The sequence below is a fragment of the Panthera uncia genome (genome assembly GCF_023721935.1).
Source record: "Panthera uncia isolate 11264 chromosome C1 unlocalized genomic scaffold, Puncia_PCG_1.0 HiC_scaffold_3, whole genome shotgun sequence".
NCBI lineage: Eukaryota > Metazoa > Chordata > Mammalia > Carnivora > Felidae > Panthera > Panthera uncia.
Window position 1 is genome coordinate 89,978,810 of NW_026057584.1, and position 22,267 is coordinate 90,001,076.

Here is a 22,267-nt window from a genome sequence, read left to right on the forward strand (position 1 = left end):
ATTTAGCATTTGGGTTTCCTTGGTGGTCATTGCACTATCAGTTCCTAGATTAGAGTTAGCAGGAACAGGTACTCAAAGCGCCCTGCTTAAGTTTAACCACGCCTCTTCCTAAATCCCATCATTTACTTTCAATGACTTTTTCCAACAAGAACAGAGCAACATCAAACCGATAGTCATCTATCTATATAATAAGTATTCCACAGCTTCTGATTATGAGCCCATAAAGCATATCTGATCTGGGCGAACAAATGAAAAGTGATTCCTACTCTTAAAAACCAAGGAGTATCATGGAAGAGGCAGAAACTGAATAATAAAAATAAGTGATTAAATGCTGTTTAAGTGTTTATATGCTGTGAAGGAGGAGGATAAGGAACTCAAGACAAATGAAAGGGGACACTTTACGCTGGCCATCAGAAGAGACCTCTTTCAGGAGGTGATGCTTAAGGATGATGGCGGAGAGCAGAGGGAAGAGCATTCCAGGGAAAGAAAAGAGCATATGTGAAGCCCTGTGATGGTGTTACCCTTATCTATTGCTGTATAACAAACCACCCCAAACTTAGTGGCATAAAACAACCAATTTACTGTGCTCAGGGGTCCTGTGGGTGAAGAGTTTGGATAGGCTGCAGCCTGCAGGATGGCTTGTGTCTGCTCCACAAAGTATTGGGTGACTTGGATGGCTAAGGGCTGAAATCAGCTGGAGTTATTAGGATTTCACTCCCATGACTGGCTCTTGTGCTAGCACAGCTCAAAGGTCAGGCTGAGCTGAGGCTGTGAACCCGAGAATCTACATGTGGTCTGTCCAGTGGCTTGGACTTCTCCACAGCATGGTGCCCCAAGGTAGTCATATTTCTTACATAGTGGCTTAGGGCCTCAGAGTGAACAACATCTAAAAGATGCCTTTTAGAACCTGGCCTCAGAAGTGTTATGGGCTGACTTATGTCCCTCCAAATTCATATTCTGAAGTCCTGTGCTCCAGTACCTTGGATGAGACTATATTTGGAGGTAAAACTTTCAAAAAGGTAATTAAGGTAAAATGAGACCATAGGAGTGGGCCCTTTCACTCTGGTATCCTTACAAGAGGAAATTAGGACTCGACAATGCAGACCAAGGGACGACCAGGTGAGGACAGAGTGAGGTGATGTCTGCTTCCAAGCCAAGAAGAGATGCTTCGGAAGAAACCAACCTGCCGGCACCTTGATCTTGGGCTTCCTGCCTCCAGAACTGCAAGGAAATAAATTTCTGTTGGTTAAGCCACACACTCTGTGGTATTTGTTACAATAGTCTTAGCATACTAATACATCACATAGTGTCACTTCTTATATACTCTCTTGATCAGAGCAGTCACAAAGCCACCCAGATTCAAACAGGGGAGACATGGACTTCTCTTCTTCATGACAGGAGTGTTGAAAGATACGGGGCAGTGTTTTAAAACTGCAGCATGTTGGAAGGAGCTTGGCAGTTGGAGGACCTAAAAGCCAGTATGGCTCGGACACGGTGGGCAAGGCGTCACATGGTAAGAAGTTAAATGTGAGGAGGTAGGCAGGGATCAACTATTTGAAGACTTTGTTGTCCCAACAAAGAGTTCAGATTGTGCTCTAAGTGCAGCAGGATTTTATTTTTTTTAATGTTTATTTATTTTATTTGAGAGGGAGAGAGATGGAGCACAAGCAGAAGAGGGGTAGAGAGAGAAGGAGACACAGAATCTGAAGCAGGCTCCAGGCTCTGGGCTGTCAGCTCAGAGCCCCACACAGAGCTCGAACTCACAGACTGAGAGATCATGACCTGAGCCGAAGTTGGATGCTTAGTTGACTGAGCCACCTAGGTGCCCCAAAATGCAGCAGGATTTTAAAAAGTTAATCCAGAGAAAGAGGTTTTGATTTATAGTTTTGAATAGCACTGATACAACTGTGAAAAAGAGGACAACTGGAAACAGAGTGACTGATTATTTTTTTTAACTTTACTTATTTTGAGAGAGAGAGAGAGAGAGAGCAAGTGGGAGATGGGCAGAGAGAGGGAGAGCAGGCTCCAAGCAGGCCCAACATGAGGCTGAATCCCACGAACCATGAGATCATGACCTGAGATAAAGTCGGATGCTTAACCAACTGAGCCACCCAGGTGCCCCACAGAGTACAACTGAGCCACCCAGGCACCCCAAGGAGTGACTGATCATTACACTAACTGAAGGGTTCAGGTGAACAAAGCTGTTGGCTTGGAGAAAGGTATTGGCCATGAAGATAAACAGGGACAGATGGGTACAAAATAGTGTTTGAAGGTAAAATTGGCAAGACTTGAAGAATTGAATGTGAGTATGCAGGGAACTGAAGGTATGAAAGATCACTACCAGATTTCCAGCTTGAGAAAGTAATGATGCTATTTACTGGGATGAGAAAAGAGAGATAGACCTGGCAGGAAGGTACATGCAAATCGAAGCTTTATTTCATATATATAAAGCATCTTTTGAACTTCCTCAAATCGAATTTAGCAAATCTCCCCCTAAAACAATAACCCAGAAATGAAAAGGCCCCCCTAAGTTTATTCACACTCCTTTCTTTTAATGTGAGTAGAAAGAAATTACCTCAGGGCGCCTGGGTGGCTCAGTCGGTTAAGTGTCCCACTCTAGATTTCAGCTCAGGTCATGATCTTACGGTTCATGAATTTGAAGCCAGCGTCAGGCTCCCAGCTGGCAGTGCAGAGCCTACTTGGGATTCTCTCTCTCTCTCTCTCTGCCCCTCCCAGCTTTCTCTCTCTCTCTCTCTCTCTCTCTCAAAGTAAATAAAGTTTTAAAAAAATAATAGCTAATATTTATTGAGCTCTTTCTATATGTCAGGTACTGTGCTAAGTAATTGAAATGACTTTCTTTTTTATCCAAATACTTCTTGTTGGGTATGTGCTATTTTTGTATCTAGTGGATTAAAAACTGTTTTAGACATTGTGTTAGTCTGCTAGGGCTGCTAAAACAAAATACCACCGACTGGGTGGTTTAAACAACAGAAATTCATTTCTCACAGTTCTGGAGGCTTGATGTCCTAGATCAAGGTAGGGTGGTGTCTGGTGAGACCACCCTTCCTGCCTTGCAGATATGCATCTTCTCTCTCTGTCCTCACGTGGCCTTCCCTTGGAGGGTGCACCTACAAAGATCTCTGAAGTGTCTTGTTTCTCCTCCTCCTCCTCCTCCTCCTCCCCTTCCTCCTCCCCCTCCCCTTTCCCTCCCTCCTCCTCTTCTTCTTCTTCTTCTTCTTTTTCTTCTTTTAAAGATTATTCATTTTTAGAGAAAGAGGAAGAGTGCAAGGGGAGGACAGAAAGAGAGGGGGAGAGAGAGAATCCCAAGCAGGCTCTGCACTGTCAACACAGAGCCCGTTGTAGGGCTTGATCTCACAAACTCGTGAGATCATGACCTGAGCTGAAATCAAGAGTCAGACTCTTAACTGACTGAGCTGCCTAGGCTCCCCTCTTCCTCTTCTTCTAAGGACACCAGTGTTATCAGAGTGGAGTTCTAGTCTTATGACCTCATTTAATCTTACCTTGCCTCTATGAAAACCCTGTCTCCAAATAGTGTCACATTGAGGTTTAGGGCGTCAACATATAAGCTTTTTGAGGAAAACAGTACAGTCTGTCACAGAGATATTAAGAAACTTACATGAGGTCATGTACCTAGGAAATACAGGAACAGGTTAGGAACCTAGTCAGTCTGACTCTAGAAGTCTATGTTACATTTTCACTTACTTTGCCTTATATAGGAACATCTGTCTCTGTCTTCCAGATCTTGGCAGGTACACAAAAATTAGAAGTAATAAAATCCACAGAAATTTATTTGGATCAAATAACATGAAAACACATTTCATGTACTCAACCAATAAATTTAGTCTTTGGTACTGTGTTGGAGATATTTTGTGTGTGTTTGTGTTTCTTTTTTATTGTTTCAAATTGATAACAAATAAAACAGCTTACTTTAGTATGGATTGAATATTTTTAATCTCCAGAAATCCTAAGGAAAGAATAGCAGTAATAATAATGGTCCATTTCAGTAACACCATTTCTGTATCTAGGTTAATAATCTAGGGGGAAATATATCAACATTATGTTAATTAAACTCTCAGTTGCCTGTACCTTGGGACATGTTATGAATGGTGCTGAAGAGAAAAAGTCAATATGCAAATAGTTACAATATCAAGATGTAGTCAGGAAATTGTGGCACAGATGAGACAAACTCATACATGCATGAAAGAATATAAATGTAGATAATGTGAATGGCAGTAAATACTAGAAGCAGGCATACTGGAACAATGACAATACTTCTTACTTGTGCTTTTGAAAATTCTTTACACACAGCACATGGGGTTTTTAATGCAGGAAAATTAAAAAAAAAGCACAGAGACTGTCAGAGAAAGCCACTGATCATTGAAGCTGGAAAATACAATTCATTGTCAGAAGACTATTTTTAAATACAAAGAACAACTATATACATAGCTTGGTGGAACAAATGTGGGATAAATTCAACAGAAAGCAGTGTATCTACAATGCCAGATACCATATAACAGAAGCCTAGAATATCCTTTCACCACAATCTTGAATTAAAACTATGAAAAAAAAAACTTGCTTTCATGAACTTCACCTAAAACAAACAGTCACAATTTTACATCTATTCTTAATTATTTGCCTTTAAGTCAACATACATTTACTGAATAATCAGACCCTCAGATAAGAAATCATAGCTTTTTGGATTCATCTCCTTTCTCCATCCTCTCCCATGGACCTCATATTTATCCCAAATTGGGACACTAGTAAAATATGGTAAAATCTGACTTCAGATGGGTAGATACATGAGTTAGTCTTATCTATTTGGGGACTCAGAGTCCATTTAACACAGCATCAGATGAAAAACTCTAAAAGCAGCCACTTGGTAAATATGTGTCGTACATAACCTCAAATACCCGCAGTTTAAAAACTTGCAGAGGTTTAAAATAGTAGGATAAAATATTCAATAATTAACTGTCCTCTCCACTCTTTTGTTCTGGAGTAGACATAATCCATGTTTATCTTTCAGACTCCATTTTCAAAGCAAATACAAATTGTATTCTAACCATGCTATGTCTTAGCTCATGTTTCCTGGCTCCCACTTGTTAGCACAAAAAGTAGTGAACCATCACAATGTGGAATGCCAGAAGGGAGGGCTCAGTAATAGTAGCAGTAGCAGGCACAGCAACGGCTGTCCTTAGTAGAGCTTCTTCCATTCACAGATTGACTTTCAGCTATGTGTAATCTTATTGTGTTATGAGTGCCTAGCTCCAAAGAGAGCATGTAGCACAATGCCTGCTGCATAGTAAGCACCCCACTGCTGTTGGTTTAATTAATCAATTACAATATTCATCTTCTTGAGCCGCTAACAGACTAATTTGGACAGGAAACACAGACACACACAAACAATTATCGGTAGTGCAGTTTCATCATTTCACCAAATCCCTTTAGTATTAACAGTCCGATTATGAGCTACTCCTATTATGAGCTCCTCCGAGTGTCTCCCACCTTCTCCGGCAAGGTTATCTTTTCTTAAAGGTGGAAATAGCAATAAATAGTTTGGGAAGGAAACAATTAGGAAGGAAGAGACAGGTATCCAACAGCGAACAATGATCTGCTGAGCTCTGCCCCATCAGGCCTTAACATGGTGCCATATACAACGTTATTAAGTCCACGCGCATGCGCCTGCGCTCATCCCATCAGACAGCAGTGTTTGGGGGAAGTTAGGTCCAACATGAATTCGTGCCGTAGTGTAGCCATGTCACATACTGCAAACTCTGAAGACATGACAGAAAACGGCTAAGTGTGATGTGGCGCCCCTAAAGTTGATAAAACGTCTTATCTACCTGATGGTTTAAGAGTAATGGTGAAAGAATCCAGGAGCTCAGGGAGCGTAAATACTAGCCAGTGATGGAGAAGGACATCTGAGGCCAGAGAGGAGAGGCTTTGGGAGGCATCTCCGCTCAGTCGTACCGCAGCTTCATGGTGTACCAGCTGCGAGGCTTAGGGCCAGTCTCAAGTACAACCTCTGAAAAATGGGATAATGAGAGTTAGCCTAGAGTGGCAGTGTGAGAACAGAACTGAATGCCAAGGACCTGATAGGAGACAGATGCCCAGTAAATGTAGGTTTCCTTTTTTTAGTGTAAAATCTAAGGGCCTTTCAGATGCCTTAGAAAAGGGCCAGGTTCAGCCTTTTCCAACGAGATACAGCTAAGAAAAGCTAGGATACTAAGAAATACCAAGGCTGGACCCCTAACACTTGGCTTAACATGAAAAAATCACTTGGAGAAGACAGGCCTTTTGGTTTAATCACTGAAAACTAGATTTTAGGGACAGGTTTGAGCCAAACTGTTTTGTTTCACTTCGAATGCCAGGTATTCTGCTAAGTACTTAACCATGGCTTTTCCATCCATTTTCCAGTATTTATAATGTTCAATGAGTTTCCTTTTTTCATTGATTCTTTCTGGAATGAAATCCTCTACCACTGTCAATTGTTGCTTTTCAAGGCTTCATTAAAGCTACTTGGATTAAGGCTTTGAGCCTCGAGAAACACTGTTTGTTTGCTTCACTTGGCTGTGCTTTAACATGAAGGCCTATAATGAATTTCCTCAGAGTTGTTCTGAGAAAGAAAATATCTTGTCTCAAGCATTTCTTGTCTCTGCTTGCCCTGGTGATAGATATTAAATAATGTGGTGCTTAACCTCTTCATTTTTTTTTTTTTTTACCCAGAAAACATGCAGTCAAGGACATAGGAGGCAGTAGGTAATAGCTGAAGAAGCACCCTGTAGCACTATATTTTTCCCTTTATTTTACTCTTCTTTCTCTGTGTCATTTACGATTGAGGCATCTACTGATGAGGAGGGAACTTCTGGCGAAAAATCAAAACTCAGATCTAATTGATACGGGGCTTCATGCTATTCTTTCGTCCTCCTGCCCACCCCCCGCCCCACCTTACCCCTTGTGCCACTCTTGACTATGTATGTTCTGCATACGAACACCTGGAGAGGCTAAAGAACTTCAAAGGAAGGTGGAAGTGAACTTGAGTTTTTGAGCAACTATTAAATTTTAGGCATTTTTTTTAACTTTGTTTTATTCTTATAAGACCAGCCAAAATTTCTTGAGCCAATGGTCACACCTTGGCCATCCATCAGCAAATCCTGGTAGTACCACCTTCTAAAACATCCAGAATATAACCACCCGATCACCGCTTCAACTCCTAGTCTCATTTTCATTGTTTGACTGACCGATCACAGTTCTCTTTGCAGTGGGATTCTCTCTCCTCCTAATGCACCTGCAGTTGGTACTCAGCAAGGCAGCCTCGTGATGCCCACGCAAGTCAGATGGCGCCTCTGCTCTGCTCAGGATGACTTCCCCTCTCTCTGCCCACCCAGAGGGATGCTGGCTGGATGCCTGTCTACCCGTGCTGACTGGCTGAGCCTCCATGCAGCCCACATATCCCACGTGGTCTCCCCTGCACCACCTGCTTGCTCTCCACGGCTTTCTATTCCCATCACACACACCTCCTCAAGATTCCTGCCCCCATGCCCAGCTTTCTTCCACACCAGGACCTTTGCACTTGCTGTTTCCCAGACCCAGAATTCTTTTTTCCAAATATCTTCAAAACTCACTTCTTCACTTCCTACAAGTGTGTGCTCAGGTGGGACCTTATCAGAAGATGCCTTCGTTGACCATTTTACACAAAAAGCAGCTCTCAGTTACTCTCCATCTCCTCATGCTGCTTTGTTCTTCTTCACTACACTCATCATCTTTGGTATATACTTATTTATTGATGTCCATGTGTGTCCATTAGTGTGTAAATTTTATGAAGGAGAGACCAGCAAATTAGATTAAGTTTCTGAGAGAAATGAACTTACCCATGATGTCCATAGAGCAGCTAGGCTGGCAATCTCTGCAGCCTATGCTCTCTCTGCTATAATCACGCAGCTGACTTTGAAGCAGCTTTATCCATTGCTATTACAGGTCTGCACATTCAATAAAGACGGGATGCTCAGGGCGCACTACCCTTTTGTATCTACCTGATGCATCTAAATCCTGCAAACTCACAGTGTTATCCATTTGCTGACAAGACTACTCAGCCTGGGGAGGTTTAAGCCTTTGTCGGTCTTAGGTTTGCAGGAGAGAAAAGAGGGGTAAGAGAACAAGACTGAACATAATGCAGGATTCGTTAGTTCCAGAACTTGTGTCCCCTCTCTAGCTACTCAGCATGCTCTTTTTTACTAGCTTTTTTCTGCACATGCCGTATCTCTCCCATTGCAAATATAAATACATACATACATACATACATACATAAAAAAAAAAAATAACAGGTCTAAATGCTTCTTTTGAAATCAAATGATCCTCCTGCCTGCAATGTTGCTGAAAAGCCCCACCTCCAAATTCCTCCAGCACATCTCTGTACTGTTGCCAGGAGGGTTTTTTAAAGACATGCATCGTACTATTCCATTTTGAGAAAGGAAAAAAAAAAATTGCACTAACATACAATCATGATTCCTTGACTTAGCATACACACTAGCAGGATTTCTTACTGAAATCCCATGTCCCTCGCAGCCCTCTGCTCAGGCTTGCCCCTCTAGCAGCTTTTAATTTCACAACACAGAAATATCTAGAAGACCCCACATACATCATTCAGTGTCAGGTTTGAATACTTTTATCTACTCCAGAAACACTACCTTCTCTGCCTGATTTCTGTCGGTTGTACATTTCTGATTGTTGTTAACACTGGCATCTACTGAGAGCCCTCTGTGTGTCAGGCGGTGTTCGTCGTGAGGTATATATTGTTCCATGCTCACAACAGCCCTCGTCACAAGGGTTGTCAGCCCATATTTTACAGGGAAGGAAGTGAAGCTCAGAGAGTCCAAGATCCCATGACTAGACAATAGGAGAGCAGGGATCTGAGCCACATGTTCTTGTCACAGCCCCATGCCTGTCATCTTTCTGCACTGCTGGGTGCCATGCATCTGCTCCTGTGATTCTATCTCGTCCTAAGATTGCAAGCCTCTTCCTGGCAGAACTTTCTCTTTCCTTTTGTAGCTACAGTGCCTCAGCTACCGACCGGGGTCATCAGTTTTGTGGTTACATAAATAGAATTAATTATCTGTGAAAAGGACCATGACTGAGAATTACATCTGAACACTAACAGCCTTGGGGCAGTCAGCCCTCATCTTGACTGTGTGGCCTTTTCCCTCACCCCCCCTGCCCCACCCCCATTCAAAGCTAACAAATGCCCACATTTTGCAGGAGTTTGTTCAGTTTATGGTGACCGCAGGTCTATGAACACAGCCATCCATAAACACTGATGCTTGTTCTGGTCTGCCTATGAGGAAGTTTACAGGCATACTTTTTTTCTGTTACGGAGGAGTTTGTTTTATGTATGAAGATAAGGTTCTCTAATACTTACTGCTGGTGTTCTTCATACAATCAACAGCAGACCTGTTTTACGTTGTCCTTTCTAGGGTGGAGATGACCTTTGTTGATTTAAACGTACTGCTTTTTTTATTTAGAATTTTTTTATTACAGTGATAATATATTTTCATGTGATCCCCCCAAGAATTCAATAGATTTATATTTTGTACTGGACTCAATGATTTGAAAGTTCATATGGAAAAAAATAAATGCAAGAATTCTCAAGAATGTGAGAGGGAGAAAGAATAATGATGCATTCAGGTAGTACCAGATACTGGAATTTACTTTAAAGCTAATGTAATAAAAAAAAAATGATATTTACACAAGAAAAAGCAAATAGAGCAGTAGAATTGAATCAGATCAAGAAATGTATGTAAGTAAATGTGGGAAGTTACTGTATGATAATAAGAGTATTTCCATTCCAGAGGAAATAGAGAGTTTATTTAATAAATAATTGGCATTTTTTGGTTATCAAAATAAAACAAAGTTTGAATTTTAATGATATACTTAAACGTTCAGTTTTAACCGAAGAAAGTAAGGAAAAATCACACTATACATTTATAAATTTAGATTTTTCAACTTGTTACAACACATATTGCCTTTGTAATGTACAATAATTAGAATTTGTTTTAAAAGTAATATTTACATGTTGCAAATTATATATTACATGTTCCCAACATTAAAACAATTCAGAGATTATAAAAGTAAATATTGAGAGACTCCTTCATCTTTCCAATACCCTCAGTTTATAGTTTTTCTTCCCTGATATTTTTATGTGCATTTACATATACCCATGCAGAGATACATTTTTTTTACCTTAATGGGATGACATTATTTTGCAAATTTTATTTTTTTTGCATTAAATGTATCATTGTGGACAACCTTCCAAAAAGATATATCTTGACAAATGTCAGTCTTTCCAAAGGCTACACTCAGTGTTCCATTATATGATTCTAACTTAAATTTATTTAAGTAATCCTTTATCCCTATCAATAATATATTGTTAGAAATCTAATCACACAGAAGGGACAGAAATGAAAAGTCAAGTTCTCTATGACTCTATTTCCAACATTCTTCCCCATAAACAAAAATGGTTCTGTGTTATAGTGCTGGGATTAGTTAAGACACTAAACTCTAGCCACTCACAGGATGATGGCCCAAACCTGAAGGTCTAATGGTTTCTCTTAATCTTTTGAGTTTTTTTCCTCTTAAGTCATGTCAGCTGCTACTCCTGTAGCTCATGGCATACTCTTTTTTAATTATTTCTTTTTTTGTTTGATCTGCTGGGGAGCCTTATTGAGTAAAGCTTTTGGAAAGCTTGTGAGGGTGATAAACTTTGTGACAATTTGCATGACTGAGAATGTTACATAAAGAATAGTTTAAGTACGGAAATTCTAAATTCATAGTCATTATTCCATGAGTTTTTGGACCGTCTTTGTTCTTTCAAGTTCTAGCGTCCAGTGTTGCTGATAGAAAATTCTACTATCAATCTAATTCTCCTTTCTTTATGGACGGCATCGTTCTTTTCTCTCTCTGGAAGTTTTTAAAATTTTCTTTCCAGAGATTTCAATAAAGCATGTTTAAGCATGGATCTTTTTTCCATCTACCTCACCTCAGTGAAGCTTTCAATATGAAGGATCTTATGCTTCTTCAGTCTGTAATATTTTTATTTCATTATTTCTTTTATTATCCACCCCCCCTCTTTTCTGTCTTCTCTTGGAACTCCTTTTAATCAACTATTGAGCCTCTCAGACCCATTCCTCATATTTTCAAACTTTCCCTTTTCTTCCTTCCTTCTTTTCTGTTTGTTGTTTTAGGTTGCTGAAAATTTCTTTGCTTGAGTTTCCAAATCAAAAACATGGTTTCTAACTCTCTTAAAATGCAGTGGTCCGTTGATGTTTAAATTTCAGCCATCACATTTTAATTTCTAAAATTCTTTCTTGTTCCATAGGTGCAGTCACCTCTCTAATTTTTCTAAGGATAATATTTAGAATTTTTAGGGACATTTGAGATCATTTTGTTTCCTCACATTTCTGCTGATCTTCCGTTCTCTGCTCATATTTGTGAATCACATAGGTTGACCTGAGGTGCCATGCTGTCAGTATTGTAAAAGTTCTTCAGGTGATTCTCATTTGGTGTCAAGATGTAGAGGGATCTCTGCCAGGTAATAGGGCAGGTGTGTGACTAGGTACATGCTTTTTCACTTTGTCTTCTCTCATCTAATAACATGTCCTGCAGGGTTTTTTTCACCAGTGTATGGAAAGCTCCCTCCTTTTTTAGAGCTTTATAGCATTCCATTGTGTGGATGTCCCATAGCTATTTCATTATTTCCCTATTGGTTTCAAACACTTGAGTTGTTTCAAATATTAGAGCAAGGAATTCTTTCCTCTAATGCTGCAATAAATAATCTTATCCATCTGTCATTTTGTACCTGTGCAGTTACACCTGCAAAATAAATCCTCTAAAGACAGAATGGGTAAAAAAGTTAAATGTATTTTTACTTTTGATGAATTTTGACAAATTGCCCTTCAGTTTGAAACATGAGGAAACATGGGTGCCTGCGTGACTCAGTTGGTTGCACATCCGACTCTTGATTTTGGCTCAGGTCATGATCTCACGGTTTGTGAGATTGAACCCTGCATCCGGCTCTGGCAGTGCAGAACCTGCTTGGGATTCTCTCTCTTTCTCCCTCTCTCTGCCCCTCTCCTGTTCTTGCCCCCCCCCCAAAATAAATAAATGAACTTTAAAAAAAATGAGGAAACAGCCCCAGAAAGGTGAGGTGACTTAATAATAGGTGCATAGCAAATATATGCCAGTATGGGGAACAGAACCATCACCTCATGACATTCAGTTTAGTATTTCTTCTGCTGTATAACATTTCTCTCACTGTGTTCTATAAGCAGGGACCAAAGCTATGTCAGGTAATTTGGTGAACTGATTGATCATCAGGGGTCATCCAAGATGAATCAGTGCCTGGAAAAGGACTAAATACCCACATCCATTCCCCATAGCCTCACAGAAATAATAGAAAAGACATATGCATATGAAGACAATGCAGCAATGATATGTAGATAGCACAAAGCAAAATAAAAATGGAATTAGCAGTGGACCTAAAAGTTCAAAGAAATGTTGGAGAGAGAAAGCAGGATAGGAAAAACTATAGCCAGAGACACCAGAGACAAAATTAGTTCTCAAGATAGCTTGCAAGGAAACTCCAAGTATAAAGTCAATTAGGACAAAGGCAAAAGTTGATCATCAGGCAAACAGCAAGATTTTTAAGAACTAAATTTAAAACTGCCAGTTCAACTGTCTTCCTAGCTCTCACTTCACCCCAATACACAGAGGCTACTACAGAGCTGGTATGGGAAGTTTTGCTATTAGTACTGAAGACCTATTCGTCCATCCATTTATTAACCACACTCAACCCTGCTTAGCTTCCAAGATCAGATGAGACCAGGTACGTTCAGGATGGTGGCCATAGACTGAAGACCTATTCTCTAAAGAACAGGTGGCTGAGGAGATTGGGGAAGAGTCTTAGTACATGTACTGGACTTGAGAGAGAACAGAAATGGAGATTTAGGTAACCCTGCATGTCCATCTACTTCAGAGAGCATGAGGAAACACGAACGAAGCAGTTCTGGCCATCAGTAAAAACAGGAGAGCCTTCTAACCATAAGAATAGGGCCCTGGACTGTTGTGGGATTCCAAGCCTCTTGTCTGCTCCAAGCCAGCATGTCCTCCTGGGAAGCCTGCCTCTCAGAATGCCTGTATACAGTCACAGGTGAATTCTACCCTCCAGTTCAGAAAGCATTTGGTAAGCCAACCTGCCCCAGGAGTGTGTTTTAATTCATCCAGATATGCATAAAAAGATTGTGCAATATTACATACCTCATAAAAACTCCCTCCCCAAGTAATTATTTTTTTAAGTTTATTTATTTTGAGAGACAGAGAGAGAGAGAGAGAGAGAGAGAGAGGGAGAGAGAGTCAGCAAGGGAGGGGCAGAGAGAATCCTAAACAGGCTGCACACTGTCAGCACAGAGCCTGATGCAGGGCTCAAAGTCATGAACACTGAGATTATGACCTGAGCCAAAATCAAGAGTCAGATGCTTAACCAGCTGAGCCACCCAGGTGCCCCAAAACTCCCCAAGTAATTCTAAGTGGCATCTAGGATTGAGCAACCCTTGTCTAAACAACTGACTAGAATAGTTGTACCTGTGTAGTATAAAATAGTCTCTCCTCATTTAAAATCGAGTTTAGAGTGAAAAATCAAATTCTAAATCTGTTTAATAAATGATTGTTTTTGTGCCAAGAGAGCTATTAGCTTATAGTCAATTATAATAAATATACAGAGACTGTAGTGAAAAACAAAGCCACTGTAGTGGACCCACAATGAAATATTCTTTTCAGCATGTTTGGATGAGTGTACCTAGAGTTGATGGAACATCCTTATCTCCATCTCTGACAAGTAACATATATTTTGCTTCAAATTTCACCTCTTTGTCATTGATGTTTGGGAATTTCCACTCCGATGTATCTACTCATGGAATTGTTTTACTCATATGCTTTGGATTATTTTCTGTAAATTAGTCTTTCATCCAGTCTGGAAAATTCTCATTTTCCCTTCAAATGTTTCTTCTCTTCCATTCCTTCTGATTCCTCTTTCTGAGATTCTAATAAGACATATGCTAAGAACTTTTCATTCACTTCATATTTTTAAACTTTTCTTTTGTATTTCCATCTTTTTCCTCTCTGTGCTGATATTTTCCTCAGATATCTCTTTCTGTTCATTAATTCTATCTTTAGCTCTACCTAAATGGCACTTCGCCTTTTCCTTCCCCAAAGTATTTCCCCTTTTTAGAGTTTCTGTTTGATCCCTTTACAAGTCTACCAGGCAATTCCTTCTTTCTTGCTTTTTTTTTTTCTATTCCTACATTATTTCTTTAAATTGTTCACACATTCTACGTTCTATATCTGATAGTTCCAATCTCTGCAATCCTCAAGTGTCAGCTCTGTTCCTTGTCATGTGCTCTGACTCTCACTCCTGGAGCTTGGTGCACTTTGATTTTAAGCTTTTTGTTTGTTCTTCCTCTGTGGGGATCCTGTGGAGATGCTTTCCTGAGAAAAGTATCTATCTCTGCTTCTTCTGTGAACTAAGAGTCTGCGCCAACCTGGGACCATTTCATCCCTCTGAGAGTGACAGTTCAAGACAGGATTCTCAGGCTCAGCTTGTCTATGGTGTTGTTCCCAAGGCTCAAGGTCTAATTTATGACATAAGACCCCAGGGAGACCCTGCCTCTACCTGCCACTCCCACTCCCAAGTAGCTTATGGTTTGGAGGTTTGTGCACCCTAACTAGACTCTTTTCTACAGAAGGAGAATCCCTCCCAACCATATTGCCCACCATATTGCTAGAGGCAGTTATCATTATGAAATATTTTTAGCAGTGTTCTGGGGAGCCGAGCCTGATTTTATCAAAAGTACATGAGCACAGCATGGAAGAATGTTTAGTGAATTAGGATATACTGTAATTGGCTGGTTATCATATTAATATAGTGAAAATAACTTTCTGTCTGATGTCTTTTGTATCAGTCCGACATTTCTTTTCTAACATCTCTAATTAATTCCTAAATTAATTTGTTTGGCCACAATGTTTTATGAATTTTCATTAAAAAGTGTGAGAAAAATGTGTTAATAAGTCTATTAACTAATTTTGCAAGTAACTTTACCGCACATATGTAATGCTTCCTCTGATTTTCTGTGTTTCTCTGGTTAAAAGAATCATAGAGGTCATACTGATGGACATCAACAATCAAAAAAATGTATCAGTATCTATGTATCTATCGATATTGTATATGTGTATGCCTTTAGATGTTATAATATATGGCACAAGGTTAGGTTGTTTTAGTACGTGGTCTAATTTCTTTCAGCTGCTGGACTTTTGCACATGGTAGAAATAAAGTCATTCAAATGACTCAATACCATTATCTCAGAGGTGGACATTGTTCTTCAGTACCTCACCTCTTATTTTTTATCAGTTAATTAGCAGGAAATCTTTTCCAGTTTGTGGGGAAGTGAACACAGCCTGTTTCCTGCCTCTGTGATTAGTAGAGTTCAGCATTCTCCTTGCATATCATCTTCAAAAAGACTTCAAGTTTTTTTCCTGAGGTGCTAGGAATTGGGAAGTCTTCTATTAATGTGAGAAGTGTCGCTCCATTTCTAGGAATTGAAAGAAATTCAGGACACGAACTTCAACTCAATGAGGGTATATCCAGCATGGAGTGAGATATATGACAGGCACTTAATATTTTTTATTTGTTGAATGAATGAAAAAAAAATAAATTAATGAATCTTTTAAGATAGGGAGCCAGTACAGGCACCTGGGTGGCTCAGTTGGTTGAGTGCCCGACTCCTGATTTTGGCTCAGGTCATAATCCCAGGATTGTGAAATCAAGCCCCACTTCAAGCTCTGTGTTAAATGTGGAGTGTGCTTGGGATTCTCTTTCTCTCTCCCTCTGCTCCTCTCCCACACTCACACACTCTCTCTATATAATAAAAATAAAATATAAAATAAAATAAAATAAGGATCCAATAATAGAAAACTATCCCACTAGTGGTGATTTCATGGTGGGATTGTATTTGCTCTTTTATTTAGTATGCCTTCATCCCACCATATACATACACATACAGCAAAAGAGAGAAGCAGGGGTAGAAAAGAATTTAATTTATTCCAGTGAATTTGGAGGCCAGAAATAACCAATAATTATAGTCCAAATGAGTGAAATATTGCATTAGGACATACATTTAAGCTTCTATACTTCTATAACAACAGGAAAAAAGAAAGAAGCTCTTCTCACTGATTTTTCTGGCTTATTTTGTTCTACCAACTGCAGGTTTTTTTGTTTTGTTTTGTTTTTACATAATTTGAGAGTGGTGCACTGACTAGGAATGTGCCAGTAGGAACTAAAATTTATCTTGTGAGGAGATAAAAATGAGTATCTGGAGGATTGTTTGGTAATTCACACTGAAAACAGAAAGGTTTGATAAGAAACACATTGGATTCCCCTGGCGGGTACATTGTGAGTCTGTGCGAAACAAAGGCTGGGAAGGATCCCCTGTGCCCAGTGTCCTGTCTCAGGCCTATTGTCTGGGCCCACAGCCTCATCACAGAACAAACGTTGTGATAGCATTTCTCTTGGGATCCTGGGCGAATGGAAATTCTGCCTGCACTAATTTTGCAATTTTTGAAAAAGGCTTCCACAATTGACTTTAAGTGCAGTTAAAGCCAGGTTTTAGAAAGCGTTTTATATTCCTTGTGTTCTCATTTCCTATTCATTCCGTTTCCCTCACTGAAATCAGGAAGTGGATACTGAGCATACCCGATAACCCAGCACTGTGCAGCAAAGCTATGACCAAAGTTTGCTCAGTTTGTATTTAGTCTCCTGTCATTTGGAGGCTTCTAAAGATGGCAGAGGGAAAAAAATTAATCTGTTACTCCTAGTAGAAAATGGTTTCTCTTCAGACTGAGTCGGCATCCTCTTCAGCATGCTCTCCTGTGACTTCTGAGGCTTGCTACTTGAATGAGGTAGGTCAGACCCCAATCAGAAGGGCAGCAATCAAGGTCAGCTGCAGAAGGAGCAGGGTGGGGGCAAATCCTCAGTGGCTGCCCAACCCAGGTTCCTCTCAGCAGGAAACCCCTTTGGAATTAGCAGGGATGGTTACTTTACAGTTGACTATATAAGGCTTGAAAGCATTGGATTATTTATTTATTTATTTATTTATATTCAGAGCATTTTTGTTAGCCACCAATATTTAAAACTGTCTCAAAACAATTAGTAATGGTAGGCATAGCTGAGAAAAAGAAGAATTAGAGGGAATTTATCACAGAGTGTTTGCTATGATGGTCTCTGCTTGTTCCTTTATGCAATAGTACTGGCTGAATACCTGCTATGTGGTAGGCCATGTAGAGTGTAGACAGATACACAAGACATTGGCCTAGTGTTCAAAGAGTTTTCCATTCACACGTGGAAATAAGGACTGAGCCCAAGTACTTATAGTGCAATGGATTTTCTGCTCGGTGGCACAGAGTGATCAGTGCATGGCAGAATAGTAAAATAATACCTAAGAACATGGACAGGAGGGGAAATAAGCTTTGCTTTCTCAGAGTTAAGCTAAGAAGATACACTCAGACACATTCGAAAGGTTGAACTTGATTTGAGGATAAACCAAAGACAATATGCCGCTGCAGATTTGGGGAAAAGTAAAACTAGATTCACAGGTGTCTGAATATCTCAAGGACAGAGAGTGGAAGGTTGGAAGAGGACAGGTAGGGTAATATTGTGGCAAACTGCATTTAAGCTGTTGAGAATAAAACTGAATCACGAGAAAGTAGCCCAGAGAGGAGAGAATTCCAAAGTCTATTTTTCACTGGCCTAAGGAGATGAGCAATTCAGCCCCTGGGACAGAAGAATGAATCCCCATTTTGGTATTGATTCTATACTCATTTAATATTATGATTATAAATTGGCTTCTAGGGGCACCTGTAGCCCAGTCGGTTGAGCATCTGACTATGGGTTTCAGCTTAGGTCATGATCTCGTGGATCATGGGATCAAGCCCTGCGTGGGGCTCCATACTGTCAGGGCAGAGCCTGCTTGGGATTCTCTCTCTCCCTGTCTCTCTCTGCCATCCCTCACTCACACTGGCAATAAATAAACAAAGAAACAAGCTTCTAATTTAAGTCTATCCATCAGGGAGACACCCTTCTACTCATGTGACATACCTGCTTTTATCTATGTAGGTTATAGCTGTCATTGTTACTTAACTAATATAATAGCATTCTGCAATGCACATACACCCACACTAGTTCCATGAGCTCAGGTAATGTGTGTCCATTCCTAAGAAACAATTCTTCCCAGCATGCACTGTTCAAAGTCAGGTGCTCCATCTACCATACTGAGGATTAGACCCTGGCATTGGTGAACGTCCCAAGGTGAACTAATTGAGACCATCTGGCAGGTAGCCATCTTCCCTCTTGTAATGACACCCCAAGCTCACTGGATGCTTTTCAGATTGAGCTAAAACATAAAGCAAATGCTACAAACTACATGAGACCAGCAAAGGATATACATTTCTCTTGTAGCTGGAATTATCATGGAACCTCTACCCCTGAACAAATGTAGAGGTTCATTAAGCAAAGGGCTTTGGTGAATGGGAAACTAAAGGCCAGGTCATGAGCCAGATGCAGAGGGAGGTGCACAGCCTGTGCAGATGGGAACTGCTAAGAAATAGTGGGAGCTGGTGTGGGAAAGATGGATTGGGCCAGCCACCAAGGGAGGCTTGAACTGCTAGAACCAGGTGTTTGAATCCTACTGAGTAGGAACTAAGGAAAAATTGAAGAGTTTGAGTACAAGAATTTGTGCTGTAAGAGATACAGTATGATTGCAATAGACAAGATAGATCTGACTGCATTAACTGAAGCAATGATATCCTGCAGTGCGCACACACACACACACACACACCAGTTCCGTGAGCTCAGATAATGTGTATCTGACTGAGGTGCAGTTTAGAGGCAAAGGGACAAGTATGGATAAGTTTGGAAGCTGTTGTCATGAGGTAACTCTGGCCTCAAGTAGGATGGAGGCAGATGGATGACTGAAAGTGTAAGTGCTAGAAAAAACAGAGGAAACTCCTGTTGAAGTGTTCACTAATTAGTTAGGCTAAGATTTTCAAATAGAATTATGCCAGTCATAAGACAGCACTGTGCATTTTCAGAGTGGAAAGGAGCATGTCAACCTCATTTTATTAAGTGAATAGCCGGCCCTAAGAAGAGGGCAGCAAGATGCATGAACTGAGGGGCATGGAGAATGTCAACAGGAAGTGCTGAGTGGCCCAGCGGAGCTCAGGCAAAGCCTGAGGAGGGGTGGGGGTGTCAGGTTGGTTAAGTGTCTAGCCTGAGTTGTTTAGCTACACTCAAGTCTGAGGTGGATGAGACACTTCAGACAGAGAGTGAGTGAATGTGGGATGGTGAAGGGCCTGAGACAGAGAAAAGGAGGTCCCAGTGAGGGGAACTCCAGGGGGAGCTGTAGCTCCAGGGCTGATAAACTGTAATAGCTTATAGTAGAATTTATCTCACAGAGTCTGAGGTGGAGGAAGGATGCCAGGTACCTTCAAAGTTACCCTCCAGTAAACGAACTCTTGTACATGGCTAGTGAAAATGTGAAATGGCGCATTTGCTGTGGAAAACAGTTTGGTGGTTCCTCAGACAGCTAAACATAGAATTACCAGGTGATGCAGCATCCCATTTCTAGGTATTGAAAATAAGAAAATTGGGGGCGCCTGGTGGCTCAGTCGGTGGAACATATGACTCTTAATTTTGGCCCAGGTCATGATCTCACAGCCATGGGATAGAGCGCTGCGTTGGGCTCTGTGCTGAGTGTGGAGCCTGCTTAAGATTCTTTCTCTCTCTCCCTTTATCCCTCTCCTCCACTTGCAGTCTCTCTCTTTCTCAAATACATGAACAAACAAACAAACTGAAAAGAATTGAGAACAGGAACTCAAACAAGTACTTGTACACCAGTGTTCACTGAAAAATTTATTCACCGTAGCTAAAGGTGGAAACAACCCAAATGTCACCAACAGATGAACGGATCAACAACACATGGTACATAGGTACAACTGAATGTTATTTGGCCATTAAAGGAATAAAGTTCTGATATATGCTACCTAACGGATGAATCTTGAAAGCATTATGCTGAGTACAATAAGCCAGGCACAAGAGGACAAATATTGTATAAGTCACTTATAAAAAAAAAATATCTAGAAGAAGTAAATTCATCGAGCTGGAAAGTAGGTTACCAGGGCCTTGGGATGAATAGAATCACTGCTTAATGATTACAGCATTTTTCTTTGGGTGATGAAGAAGTTTTGGAAATAATGGTGATGGTTGCATGCACAACAACATGGATGTACTTAATGCAACTAAATTACACACTTAAAAAACATTAAAATGGTGGATTTTATCTTATGCATATTTTATCACAATCTAAAAACATGTTTTTTTAAAAGAGAAGTTGCAAAGGCTGTTTGTAGGGCTAAGAGTGACAGAGAAAATGCAGTTTGAGCCTCCCAGGTCCTGAGAGTCCTCCTCAGGAATGCCGAGCCCCACGGCTGCCCCTATGGCCCTGAGAGGATGGCGGGTGCTCTTTGTACCACCGTAACGCACAGTCAGAACTGCCAGCTCCATCCCAGCTTCCCCCAGTGGCTCCCAGAGTCAGCTCTGTAGGGTCTAAACACCAGTTAACTCCACTGTCAGTGACTGCTGCTAGAATACACATGGGGACCAGGGGAATATTGAAAGTGCTGGTTTCTGCAGCTTTTGTTTGGTAGAATGCCAGAGAACACAGCTTTTGCTGTCATAATTGGTCTAAATTTAAATACTCGTTTTTGTTTCACATTGGTTTGTGCGTGCGTGGACACAGCCTAGCTTTGTGGGCAGAGAGTGTATTTTGTCAACACGGAGAGAGTGAATCAGGAGGGTTTGCTATCTAAACCAGCCCTTGTTTTCAGTCTTGGTTTCCCTGCGCCTTGATAAATGTCCTCCAGCCTTTGAGTCAAGGAGAGGTTGGAATCCAACCACTTAATTGGAGGTTTTCCAGTTCACAATAGTTAATTTTTCTACAACTTGTCTCCTTAATTTAGAACAACATTCAAAGAGTAATGAGTGTTATAGCTCACATTAGTTTGGGCCTATTTCTAGACTGCTGTGTAGAATATTCAGAAGTAAAAGACATTTATTGTCTTTCAAGAGTTTTCAATAAGATTGTGAAGGAAAAAAAAATTGTCTTGAGGTTTATTAGTTAATTTCAGTTAAATTGTTAAATGGGGTGATTTAGTATTTTTCAGTGAGTGCAGCATTAATTTGCATATTAAATCACATTACATCTGCCTCCATTAATGAAGTTATTTTTAGGAAATCAATACAGTCTTCTGCAATATTCAAATCATGATGTAAGAAGTAGCACTGGCTCAATTGTATGTTCAGATACTTGGTAAAACATCTTAATTAGTCTATGCTCATCTTTCTGCCAAGTTTAGATTCATGGCTTTGGTGATCATTGGAAAGTGGTTTGTGTGTATGACAGCTAGGCAAGGTAGCAGCTACTTTTGTTTTTCCAAATAGGCCTTGCTTGAAGGAAAAATACGATAGGGGCACCTGGGTGGCCCAGTCGGTTAAGCATCCAACTTGATTTCAGCTCAGTTCATGATCTCATCGTTTAGTGAGTTTGTGCCCAGGTCTGGCTCTGGCTCTGTGCTGACAGTGCAGAGCATGCTTGGGATTCTCCCTCTCTCTCTACCCCTCCCTCACTCATGCGATCTCTTTCTCTTTCAAAAAAAATAAATAGACTTTAAAAAACAATAAGATAAAAACAGAGGAAGGCAAACCATAAAAGACTCTTAAATACAGAGAACAAACTGAGGGTTCCTGCAGGGTGTTGGGTGGGGAGATGGGCTAAACCGCGTTGGCCATTAAGGACGGCATGTGTAAGGATGAGCACTGGGTGTTATATGTAAGTGACGAATCACTAAACTCTACTCCTGAAACCATTATTACAGTATATGTTAACTAACTTGGCTTTAAATAAAATTTTAAAAAACAACAACAACAAACAGGGCTTCCTTGTCATCCTATGCCAGAAAAAGAGTTAAATTCTCTGATTTAAACACATTTATTAAATGCCCTGTGTTTAGACTAAATGCACTTGTGGATGAGACACACACAGTGCCACGCATGAGGCTCTGCCGGAAGATAGCCCTGGCACCTTGGGACAGCCAG

General features: G+C 40.5%; 1 protein-coding gene across 1 annotated transcript in view; it reads left to right on the forward strand.

Moving 5' to 3' along the window:
* The first annotated feature begins 1,438 nt into the window (after positions 1 to 1,438).
* NXPH2 (neurexophilin 2) overlaps positions 1,439 to 22,267 on the forward strand; it is a 59,047-nt gene continuing 38,218 nt past the window's right edge. The window contains exon 1 of the mRNA XM_049615273.1: positions 1,439 to 1,513. Coding sequence (XP_049471230.1) covers positions 1,439 to 1,513 — 75 coding nt within the window. The remainder of the gene's footprint in view (positions 1,514 to 22,267) is intronic.